A 12,352-nucleotide genomic window follows, 5' to 3' on the forward strand; every position below is an offset into this window, starting at 1 on the left:
TTGATTACTATTTTTGGTTCTCTGTGCCTTAAATATTGAGTCTGTTCTGGTATGGCTATGGTCTGAAGAAGTGGGTCTGTCCCACGAAAGCTCATCACCTAATAAATTATTTTGTTAGTCTTTAAAGTGCTACTGGACTGCTTTTTTGTTTTTTTAGACTAGTCCAGTGTGGGCAGATAAAATATAGCAAGGCATGGCAGCTAATGGTTAGAAGGGTAGACTTTTTCTGGCTCGACCAAATTTATCATGAGACCTTGTGCAAGTAATTTAATTTCACTGTACTATGTGATGTCTCCCATCTGGAAAATGGGGGTGATGATGCTTCCTCACCTTCCAGAGAGTGCTGTGAAGTTAGCACAGTGCTGATAAAATGCTTTGACATTCTTTGATAAATACAGAGGTTAACTATAAACAAAATACTTCAGTGCTTTGCAAGGAAACCACCTATTGCATTTTAGTATATGAAAAGTCAAAGAGAGAATGGAACAATGAATCTTAGCCTTGTGTCCTTTCTGTGGGAAAGTGCAGGTTATAAAATGTCCAGTTTGGTATTGGACAGGTCTTATCTGTCTTATTGCAGGTTGAGACAGGGACTTTGGGCTGAATTTGGGAATTTGTGGGACCTGAGCTGGAAAAAAAACCCCAAAACCTCATGTACCGCTATGGAATTTTTAAGAAAACAAACACAAAAGCACCAAGGCTATTTTTGGGGGACCAGTCACTTCACACTTCAGAGTAGGGTTTTCTGTTTAATGGACTAATTAATTTTTACTGAGTCTTGGAAAATATGATGTCAAGCCTGCATTGCAGCGGGCATGGTGGAGTACAAGCTGATTGGAAATAATATAGCCAAGACCATAAGACAGTTAAAGTTTAACTATGGAGTTTAAAATAGCAAAGCTGAGCCATGTTGATATTAAAAGACATGACTGAATAGAAATAGTAGTCTAATATTAAACTTCTTGGGGGAGAAAACAAAATGCTTAGGTGGTTTCTCTCCTTGTGTCAGACATCCAAGTATAGGTTTCGTAGCTCAACACTCTGACTTTTTGAATTATTGCTGGGAGATTCAAGGTGGAGAAGCTGCAAACACCAAATACACGAACACATTGCATGTGTTGCTTTGCGGATTAGCTGGCAGTAGTTCCTGTGTTTCTCACTGTCATCGTAGCACATACAACCTTGGTGAACTTCAATGAGGTCTAGTGAATGAATGTTTCCCTTTAAGTTTCTTGGCAGCTGAAGCCAGACTCCCTGAGACTTTTTCCATGAATCCCTGCTCCCATGTCGCCTGTCTTTGTTTTTAATGATTTCAAATACCTGCTTCCTGTTTTGCCTTGAACCCATCCCGGTTCCCATGTGAAAGGGGCTTTTCTGTCTTATCAGATCTATTCTCTAATTAGGTCACCATTGTGTACCTTTTGTCATAGGAGCTGAGTAACTGAACAGCTTTGCTCATTACAGCAGGACTAATTTAAAAGACACAACTATGTCTCGGTAATTCATGTTTGAGGTTTGGAGAAAATCTGTAGAAAATCTGTTCTGTGGATCTTGCTGTGAAAAGCAGAAAAAGACTGGGTCCAGGAGGTTAGTGTACAGATGTTTATAGCCTCCAGGGATCTGAATTCAAAATGTTTTTTTGCTAAATGAAAATATATGTATGTGTTGCTCTTCTCCTAGTCCCTGGGTCTGATTGTCAGTGTCTCCAAAATGACTTCCCAGTCCTGTGACACTAGCAGCCTCTCTGGTATTCCATCCATGTCCAAAGTGGGTGCTGCAGGTGAGCACAGGCAAACATTTATGGGTAGTGAGTGTAAACAGCCTGCCTGGCAGGTAATGGGCTCAGTTCCTTGCATTTATGAGCCCACAGTTTTCATTAAAAAAATTGTCAAGGGAAAAGAATATTTTTTCTGATGACATCATTGATTTATACAGTGGTCTATAATTTGTCCACTTTAATCTATTTTCCCCCACTGCTAACGGAATAACTGATAGCTAGAATGCAGAGATGCAAGAAAGCAGCGCAAGAGAAGTGGAGTGGGGGAGCTTGGTAACTTTGAGCCAAGAAGTAGCTCAGTTACATAACTGTACAGAAGGAGAGAGCTTTGGGAATTTATTTCTTGCCCATCAGTAAAATAAAAAATGTTGGAAACATGAATGGAAAACTCCTGAGCATCATTCAGCCTTGCAGGGGCATGAAGAATCTTGAAATAATCCACCTGTTTTATGGCCATTGCTTTTCTTCTTTCAGGTTTGATATCTACAGGAAAGTGCCAAAAGATCTTACACAGCCAACCTACACAGGAGCTATTAGTAAGTACCAGTTCTCACTGCTGCCTGTGCACTCTAAAATTTAACATTTCTTCTGGCCCCCTTTCAGTGCAGGTCTGTTTTTTAAAGTGATACATGACAAAAGGCATTTTCTGTAGCTGAGTCGGCTTGTTGTGACCAGTCTGTGCTTTTGCACAGAAGAGCTGGATGGTCCCTTAAGCTGTCTGGGGTTTAGAACTACATATCCAGAAAATGGCAACAAAAGAGTTGTTCAAAGCAGACTCTGAACAGTGTTGCCATCCACAGGTGGAATAATTTTGTAATATGCACTAAGATATTGCACCCACAATACAAACACATGTTGCTGGCTGTGACCAGCTGTGGGCTCTTTACTGACCTGAATCTCTCTTGAGTGGCTGCCCAGGTTCTCAGCTTGCAGGCAACACTGGCTCTGAACTGTCAGGAATTGGACACAGGCTGAAGCGGATGGGGAGCTGCTAGCTTCCTCGCTTGATGAATGTGTGTCTGCTCCAAACAGACTTTGCAGTTCTTGCCATGTTTTTTCTTCTCTCATATTAAAAACACCCTCGCCCAACCGACAGGGAACTAGAGACAACCCTGTTTGCAACCCAGAAACGCTGGCCTTTTTCTGCCCAAAAGAACTTGCTCTTGGGTGAGTTGAGGAACTAGCTCATACCAGTGCCGAGACCTAAGTTCTGGTGTGAAGCTCTGAGACCTGCTGGGGACATTGTGGAAGCAGTACCCGGAGGACAGGGAATGAAGCCTTCTGTACTTAAGAACTGCCATATTCGTTCAGACCAAGTGGTCTGCTTAGCTCAGTACCCAGTCTCAGGTAGTGGCCCATATCAGAGCTCTTAGCAGGGGTCTGCAACCAAAACAGCAAGAAGAGCCATTTTTTCAAATTCCGTTACAAAATCAATACTTTGGGAGCCACAGAGCGTGTGAATATGAGACAGTCCTTAAGAAAGGCAGACAAACCGTCCTTGTTTTGAGAACAGCATGCACACAATGGCTTTTACCAGCTAGAATGTTTAAGTTACTTTCATCCCTGTATTAGAGAGCAAATGAGGACAAGGAATAGGGGACAGACTCTTAAGCAGGAGAGAGCAATATTCACATCAACCCTCCTTCCCCTATTCCCAGGCTGCACCCCCTTGGCCCACAAACCTGCCCCCCATCTCCAGGCTTTACCTGCCTCAGCCTCCAAACTACCCCCCCCAAGCCCAGGCTTACCCCCTCTCAGTCCAATCCCCTCTGCCCCCAGGATTAACCCCTCTCAGCTGAAGAGCTCCTCCAGCTGCATGACCTGCCCCAAACTGCCCACCGAGCCTGGATCTGACTTGCTCACCCACTGCTCTCCCCTGGTGGGGGCTCTGGGGCTCCCCACCCTCCCCTCTGTCCAACTGCTCAAGCCAGAAAGTGCCTGCAACTTTCCCAGCCACTATCAAAACTAGCAGCGCTGGTGCTGGACTCGTTGGGGCCAGGTGGGGGCTGGGCCAGGTCCTGGGGGACCTGAGATTTCATTGCTGGACTCGGCTGCCAGTGCAAACGGGGAAGGGCTGTGGTTGCAGAGCCAGGAGGAGCTGTGAGGCACTGTGCTGCCCAGGAGGAGTGCTGGGCCTGTGGGGAGGGAAGCTGTGCTCAGCTCCCAGGAGGCCTCCCTCCGCCTCTTTTTCCTTCTCTGCAGGGCTGCCTGGTCGCCCCTCCCCCCAGCTCTCCTGCTCACTTCCCCCATGTGCAGGGCCAGTGGCTTCCTCCCCTGCCATGCTGAAATAATGGAACTAAATTGAATTGGTTTAGCAGCTGGGTCCGTCCTTCCGGCCATTAAACCAATTAAATTTAGTATTATTGTTTCAGCCATGGCAAGCAGGAGGCGGCAAGAGGAGTCAGCGGTGGCAGCACTGAGCTGCAGCTGACTCTTTAAAGAGCCGCATGTGGTTCTGGAGCGGCAGGTTGCCAACCCCTGTCTTAGGGGGTATGCATAGGACAGGGCAATTGGATGAGCTATCCCAGTCTTCCCCTTCTGGCAGTCAGAGGTTCAGGGTTACCCCAAGAATTGAGTTGAATTCCTGATCACTTTGGCCATTGATGAACTTTCCTGGGTGGTGGTTTTCTTTTGTCCTTCCCAACATCCCATGTTAATTAGTCCCACAGTGTGTTGTGTGGCAAAAGTACTTTCTGTTGTATTACACCCGCTAGTTGTTAATTTCATTAGGCGATCCTTGTGTTTTTGTATTGTGGAAAAAGATAACATTTCCCTATTTGCTCTTTCCACACTACCCATTATTTTATAGACTTCTGTCATTAGTAGTCTGTTTTCTAAGCTGAACAGCCCTGATCTTTTTAGATTTTCCTGGTTTGGAAACTGGTCAATAGCCCAGATCATCTTTGTTTCCCTTTTCTGAATCTTTTCCAGTTCTTCTTTATCCTATTTGAAATGGGGTGAACAGAACTGGGCACAGTACTCAAGGAGTGGGCACACCATGGACTGTTATAGTGTTATTTTTATCCCTTTCCTAATAGTTTCCTTAGCCCAGAGGTCGGCAACCTGCATCTCCAGAGCCAGATGCAGCTCTTTAAGAGCCACTTGTTGCTCTGAGTGCTGCCGCTTCTTAAACAATGCCCACTGTGAAAACGGAGTTTAGCTTTCTTGTTTAAGCAGCGGCAGCCTGTCGAGCCACCGAGCAGTCAGTTGTGGCTGGGGGGAAGCCAGCAGGGCAGGGAGCCGCGTATGCCCTCCATGTGGGGGAAGTCAGCCTGCAGGAGGCTGGAGAGGGGAGCAGCTGGAGCTGAGCAGTCGCTCTGAGGAGGCGGCTGTGGGGAGAGAAGTGGGTGGGGGGCAGCAGCAGGGGCGGGTAGGTGGCAGGCAGGGAGGAGCAGCAGCAGCACCGCACAGAGGTCATTGGCCGAAGCAGGTAAATCTTGGGGATGGGTGGGGGGCAGGCTTGGGGCTGAGAGTCTTTAAACCTGGGGTTGGGATGGCAGTTTGGGGCCGAGAGGCGTTAAGCCTGGGGATAGAGGGCAGGTTTGCAGGATGGGGGGCAAAGCTTGGGGATGGGGGGGCGGATTTGAGGGCTGAGGCAGGTAAAGTCTGGAGATGGGAGTAATTTAACTTTCTAACTGACACAAAGCATATTGTGTGCACTGGTCTTAAAATAGGGTTGACAGAGCACTGTTTGGCTTTACTTGTTAAGGGCTGGCTCATGTTCACACGCATTGCAGGTCTTGAAGTATTGATTTTGTAACTGAATTTGAAAAAATAGCACTTCTCGCTGTTTCAGTTACAGAGCCCTGCCTTAGCCGTATGATTGACAGCTACTATACATTGGAAGTTTTCAGAGAATTATCTCTGGTAACTCCAAGATCTCTTTCTTGAACGGTGACAACTAATTTAGAACCCATCATTACATACATGGTGGTGGGACTGGTTTTCATATGTTGTAACAGGGCGAGGCCAGTGGACTAACTTACAAGAGAAGAGAGGTAGCTCCAAAAAGCTCCGGCAGTCAGGCTCGATCGCAGGCAGAGTGAGAGAAGCAGGCGGAGAGGCTGCTATAAATAAACTAGGGGCCAGCTGGTCCCACTTGAGGCTCCTATGAGGTTTTAAAAGCCTTCCCCCAGCAGGGAGGACGGAGAGAATAGAAGAGGATGCTGGAGAGGAATGCAGTTAGAACAGGCAAGGAGAAAGTTAGAGAGCGGTGAAGGAAAACGACGTCATCGTCAAAGACAGAAGAAGAGTTGAGGAGCTCCCTCAGGGAGTGTTTTGGGGCTCTGTGCCCCGGTAACCTCAAGGCTGAGCTGAGGGCTGGGGAGGACTGGTTCTTCTTCGAGCAGTGTCCCCATGGGTGCCTCACTCTGGGTTTGTGTCATTGCGTCCTCGCACTGGTGCGCAGAGATTCTTCTGTAGCCGTGGTTTCCCATGCCGTGCGTGCGCAGCAGCGCCTCCTCATGCTATCTGGCGTGCGTGTGATGCGGGACTCCTCAGTTCCTTCTCTGCTGTCCTTGGCTGTAGATGGAACTTCTTCCTTTCTGAAAAACAACCAAGATATATAGATAGATAGTTATTAGTTAACTAGCCTTCCTATTCAAGTTACTCTCCCCGTTAGAGTTTCAAAGTTAGCTAGTTTAAAAAAAAAAAAAAAGAAAAAGTTTTTTTAGTAGCATTAGAATTTTTGCTGTGTCTCCACCATGCTGGAGTCCCTCGGCTTTAAGCAGTGCACGACATGAAGGGAAGCCATGCCAACCTCCAATGGTCATGCTTGCTGCATTAAATGTCTGGGTGAGGGCCCTCAGACTCAGTCCTGCACCAACTGTTCCAGCCAACAGGCTCAAAATGTACCTGTATGAAAACCCCTCCAACCAGTAGCATCTCACAGTCGCTGTCATCAGCAGACCTGGAAGACGTGGAGCAGTTCACCTACTTGGGGAGTATTATGGGTACAGATGGAGGAATGGATAAGGATATGAGTGCCAGGATAGGGAAAGAAACAGCTGTATTCAAGACTCCATCCCATACAGAGGTTGCAGATAATATCTGAGAAGGCAAAACTGCGTCTCTGCAACACAAATGTGAAAAGTGTGCTCTTGTATGGGTGTAACCTGGAGTACTAAAAAGTCTTTAAATCAGAAGCTACAGACATTCATAAACAGACGCCTGAGGTACATCCTTCACATCAAATGGCAAGACTTCACAGATGAGGAGCTTTGGAGCAGAGCAGGACAAGAACCAGTTGACATTGAAATCAAGAGAAGAAGGTGGGGATGGCTAGGCCAGACTCTCTGAAGACCAGCATAGTCCATCAAGCTCGCACATGGAACCCACAAGGAGAACGCAGAAGGGGAAGACCTCAGACAACATGGAGGTCTACTCAGTTTGAAGAACAACAACTGGGCTACTCCTGGAGCCAGCTAGAAGCTTTGTCCCGAGACAGAGTGAAGTGGTGGAGACTTGTAGATGACCTATTCTCCAGGTGGAGTACAAGGATTAAATAGTGGTAGTAGTCATCAGCAGTCAGGAGAGAGCTGGACAGGTGAGGTGGCAATAAAGATAGGGTTCCTGCAGGATCAGAAATGGGACTGGTGAAGAGAAGAGAGCCCAATATGATTTATACACTGTGTTTTTTTTGTCTTTATGTTCACCTTGCTTCTAACAATCCACTCCCCACCCCATAGATCTGTGCATATTTTGTGGCTGATGTAAATTTCTTGCTGTGGGCCCTTCATCTTCCTTCCTCCTTTTCAGATTAGTTGAGTAATGCAGTTTCACACCATCATTACCACTGAGTGCTCTGCATGGAGTGGTAAATACATATCTAGTTGATCCTGCCAAATTTATAATCAGATGCCTAATTACTGCTTTCCTGTTCCATTTCACACTGACTCCCTTTGATCACGTAGTTGAGTCCATTCACTCACCCTCTCAGATTGGGTCAGTGGCCCTGTATTCATTGCTGACACAAGTGATGTCATATCCCTTGGTGGCGGCAGGCACTGAATAGAACTGAGTCAGTGACAGTGAATCACAAGGCGATGAAGTGAAGGGTTGTTTGAACTGGGGAGACTCCTGATCAAGGATGGAATGAGATGTTTTACCACTGAACCATTTGTTTGCAGAGAGCCCATGTTCCCCCAATCACTGAATTACTTCAGTATTGTTCCTGCCATATTTCAATCGTAGTGTAGTTGCTAAGATTATTCAGGATGTAGCAGCAGTGTAGTCTGCGTAGGATGATGGTCGTCCCCCCGCCACTGACACCAAGCAGCACAGCCATAAAAACTACTTGAACCTGTTGACGAGTTTGGAGGCCCCTAAGCTCTATTGTAACAGAGAGAAAGCCGTGCTAGTCGATATACTCTCAAAACGAAAAAGCAGTCAAGTAGTACTTTAAAGACTAACAAAATAATTTGTTAGGTGAGCTTTCGTGGGACAGACCCACTTCTTCAGACCACAGCCATACTGTTATGAGAGGATTCTTAGAATGTGTCAAGGCCCCAAATTGTCCCTTCCATTTGGAACGTGACAGACCTGCACCTCACCTTGATTTCGTTTGGAAGCTTGTCCTGGAGTGCAGTTGTCTCTGTATCACCTGAAAAAGAGGGTTTAAAACGCTCTTTTAGAGTTAGGCCCCAGGGGCCCTCTCTGATCTGTGACATTTGATTAGGGATATAAGTTTGTCATGGGAAACTTTGGAGGCTGGGAATCCTACTTAAAATATCGACTCATTTCCCCCGTAGCCTGTGCTCCCTGTATCTGGCTCGTCAAGCCTCCTTTTCCCCTTTATAGGTTCCTCTCTAATCACTTCATTTCTGCCTGCCACCCATACAGTGTGGAGGAGATTGGAAAGCTTACATTTCTCAAATGGTGTGATAGGTGGGAGAGCGACTACCCTTTTCTAGACATCCTAGTAGTCAGTTAAACTGCCAGTGAAGGGTTAAACCTGTGTGGGCTCGCAGCCAGGTGAACCAATAGAGAGGGGTATTTGTTAATTGGAGCGGTTAGCTCCTGGGAGTCCTTTGTGTAGTCAGGGGAGAGAGAGAGAGATACTTAAGTCTGAAACCAGGCTTGGAAGTTTTTGGGCATATCCATGCCTCAAGAGCAATCTTGAAATAACAGATATATGATTCAAAAGGAAATGTTCAGTCAGACAGGATCAGGTCATGTTTTTCATTTTGGGTTTGGTGCAGGACTTCTCAGGCTGACTGATGTACCCTTTTAAACTGAATCACAGGGAAGTAATTCTCTGTGTTTTAACCTACCTTTTTTAGTTATTCTGTAACACCTAGCAACCAAGTATCCTTAATAAGTATGTTGTCTTTATTTTGTGAACAAAATCCCCTTTTTAAGACTATGATCTGCTTCCTATATCCTCGGAGAGTATCTGTGTGCAGGCACGCATAAGACTGAGAGATCAGGTATCAGAGATTGCAGTTTGGCTTCTCTTTGTTTTCAAGCTCTCTCCTAAGGGAGGACTAAGAGCTTGGGTTACCTCACAGGGAGATATCGCAAGTTTGTCTTTCTGGCTCCCAAAAAAGGGGTTTTCTCACTTGGGAGATAGCTGCCACCCCTGAAGGTCAGGGAATCTGTGATATTAGGAAACTTTTTAGCAGAAACCTATTGAAGGAAGATATTTTTAAGATCTCTTGCAGGCCCCCATCTCCTGCAATTGAAGTGCCGGAGTGGGGAAGAGCCTTGACAGATGGCCAACCTGCAAAACCAGCTGGTACCTCTTTCCTGGTGATTTCCATGTATAGCCTTCTGAATGGGTTGCCTGTCTGACTGACCCAGCCTGTGACTCTTGATTGTAAAACCAGTATCTCTAAGCTTTGGTGAATTTTTATGGAAGTCACGAGTGAGAGAAGATAACTGCCTTACTCAGGGTATAATAATGTACTCCTTTGCAGGCTATCAAGACAGCAGGGTTTTGTGATAAATATTTTATGGGATTTGGGGTCTAATAATTTTATTTGGGGGATTTTGTGTGTGGTGAAGGATCAGCTCCCCAGAAAAGATTTTTACAAAGGGCACTAAGATAGATGAATGACCATAGTTGCATCTCTTAGAACTTCAAGCAAGTTGGATGCTCAGTTTGGAGCAGCTGATTGGTTACAGTCTTGCACTTCTCATGTCACTGTTGCATAGTCACTGGTCCAGCATTGCCGTTGGAAGGGAACTGGAATGGTGCCCAAATTTTCTGGAATAGAAATGTTTGTCAGCCAGAATCACACAACCACTTTTTGAGTGGTAAAATGGTGTTGTTAAATGCGGCTTCTGCACTAGGGAGAGCTGAGCTTTTCAGAAGCTGGGACACAAACATCCAAGAGGGGAAGCACTGAAGACCATCCCTGTCTGACAGGAGTGTGGTTAGCCTACATTGATACAGGGGTCACAGTCAGACCCAGGGGATGTTCAGGAGCCCTGATGATTCCATATCACTGTACCCTTTGGCTGTTTTCTGTGGGCTGTGCACTCCTGTCAGTGGTACAGAGCGGCTTTGCCAACCTCCTCAGATGTCTCATTCCTCAGGCTGTATGTACATAAATAGTACTTGCACTGAAGTACTTTACAGCACTCTCTCTGACTTCACTGGGAGTGTGACTGAACCTGTAGGGAAGTGTTGTGAGGAACACCACCACTGGGCTGCTGTTGGTGACACCTGTCTGAGTCCCAGTGAGGAAAAGCCAGAATCTAGAGTCCAGACAGTTTCCAGTGATTGCTGATGTAGATCCCTTGAAGAGCCCAGGTATCATATGCTTAGCTGCCACTCCTTCAGCAGAGTGTCAGACTTCTCAGAAGCAGAAACACCTGCTGAGAGGCTGTTCCATCTGCTCTGAATTGAGGTGACCTACAAGTTGAAGGTGAAGTGCTGAATGCAAATGAGAGAGGAAGAAACATTGAAAGCACCACTTCAGCTGTTGCTGGGGTAAAGGTGAACAGGTTTGGTTGAGGTCTCTAGTACCAAAGCAGTGGTTCCTCCAGCAGTGTTAGCCAAAGAGCTCTCGTTCATTCAAACATTCCCTACCAGGAAACCAGATAGGATGGTTCTATTTCTCCTTCTCATCCATTTCCTCCTTTAACTAGAACCAGCTGATTCTTGACATAGGTTGGAAATCTCTGAGTAGAAGTGGGACGTAACATTGAAAGGGGTCCACTGATTTGTGCACAGTGTTAATGCTCACTTCCAGCAGGGCCGACAGCCACTACAGGCTCTGTGGCAAAGGGTGTGTGTGGCTCCATACCCTCGTAGGGGTGGAGCCTTGGGTGGAAGGGGTGGAACTGGGTCAGCCAGCCCTCAGTGCCACTCAGAGCGTAACACTGTCTTCCTTCTCCTTGCCCCAGCCCTCAGAGCTGTGTGGAGTGCCTGGCGTGTCACTCTGACTTCAATTTACAGTAACAATTTACAATAACAGTGGCAGCAGCTGGGAGCCCTGGACCCCTTTTGAATCGTCAGCCCATGGACCTGCTCCGTTAGAAATCCAGTTCTGGGGAGAGGTATGATCTGACAAGCAGAGCTTTGTGATCTGGGGATTTAACAGGTGTGGCACACAACAGAGGTATCAGAGAGTCACAGTGCAGTCATTCACACCACAGGTAAAAACAAACATCAATATAAAACCAGACTTCATTAGGATTGGAAGAACTGGAACAGTCCAGTAAGTTATGATGAGGTGAGGGCTAGAGAAACCTAAATGGCCTCGGCTGTCTTTATCAGTGCATAGTTTCTGAGGATCATTAGTACAGAGTAGTTTGATCCTCTTTAAAATATCCTTCATTAAACAGCCTTCTTTGACTTTATATCCTCACACCCGTGAACACGACGTACACCACTCCATTGTCTCTGTGTCAACAAGAAGGCCCGTGGCACCTTAAAGACTAACACATTTATTTGGGGATAAACTTTTTTTGTGGCTGAAACCCACTGTTCCTAAGGTTCCTTTTGACTCTTTTTGATGGGCAATCAGGAAGACGTCCATCTGGGGAACTTCAGTTTCTGCACAGTGTTGTTGGTACAGGGTTGAGGTCTGGCTGCTCTGATTGTGGACCTGTGTCCTGGCGTCAGTGCGTGAAAACTTTCTTTTGGACCCCAGTTTATTCAATGAAACTCAAGTCGTGCCTTGACCAATTGTTTTATTAAAATTTTACTACCTAATCCGAACGATTGTAACATAATTCTCTAATCATTTGTATCCCGCCACCTTAATTGATTTATGACTCAACTTGACTGACTTAAACCCTTATACTGTGGGTGGAGCTACAAGTCTCCTCCACTTCACTGTGTCTTGGGACATCTTCTAGCAGACCCGAGAAGTATCCATTTGTTGTCCTTCGATCTCAGTAGATCTCCACGTTGTCTGAGGTCTTCCTCATTTTTGTTTTCCTTGCGAGTTCCATGTGAAAGCTTGATGGACTATGCTAGGTGATGGTTTTCTGAGAGTGGGGCCTAGCTATCCCCACTTTCTTCTCTTGATTTGAATGTCAAATGTTTCTTGTCCTGCTGTATTCCAAAGGTCCGTATTTGTGACCAAGTCTTGCCATTTGATGCAAAGGATGTACATCTTTTTA

General features: G+C 46.1%; 1 protein-coding gene across 1 annotated transcript in view; it reads left to right on the top strand.

Moving 5' to 3' along the window:
* ERGIC1 (endoplasmic reticulum-golgi intermediate compartment 1) overlaps positions 1-12,352 on the top strand; it is a 106,491-nt gene that overhangs the window by 41,733 nt on the left and 52,406 nt on the right. The window contains exon 2 of the mRNA XM_075009870.1: positions 2,252-2,313. Within this exon, the coding sequence (XP_074865971.1) occupies positions 2,252-2,313 (62 nt within the window). The remainder of the gene's footprint in view (positions 1-2,251; positions 2,314-12,352) is intronic.

Source organism: Carettochelys insculpta, chromosome 15, assembly GCF_033958435.1.
Source record: "Carettochelys insculpta isolate YL-2023 chromosome 15, ASM3395843v1, whole genome shotgun sequence".
Lineage (NCBI taxonomy): Eukaryota > Metazoa > Chordata > Testudines > Carettochelyidae > Carettochelys > Carettochelys insculpta.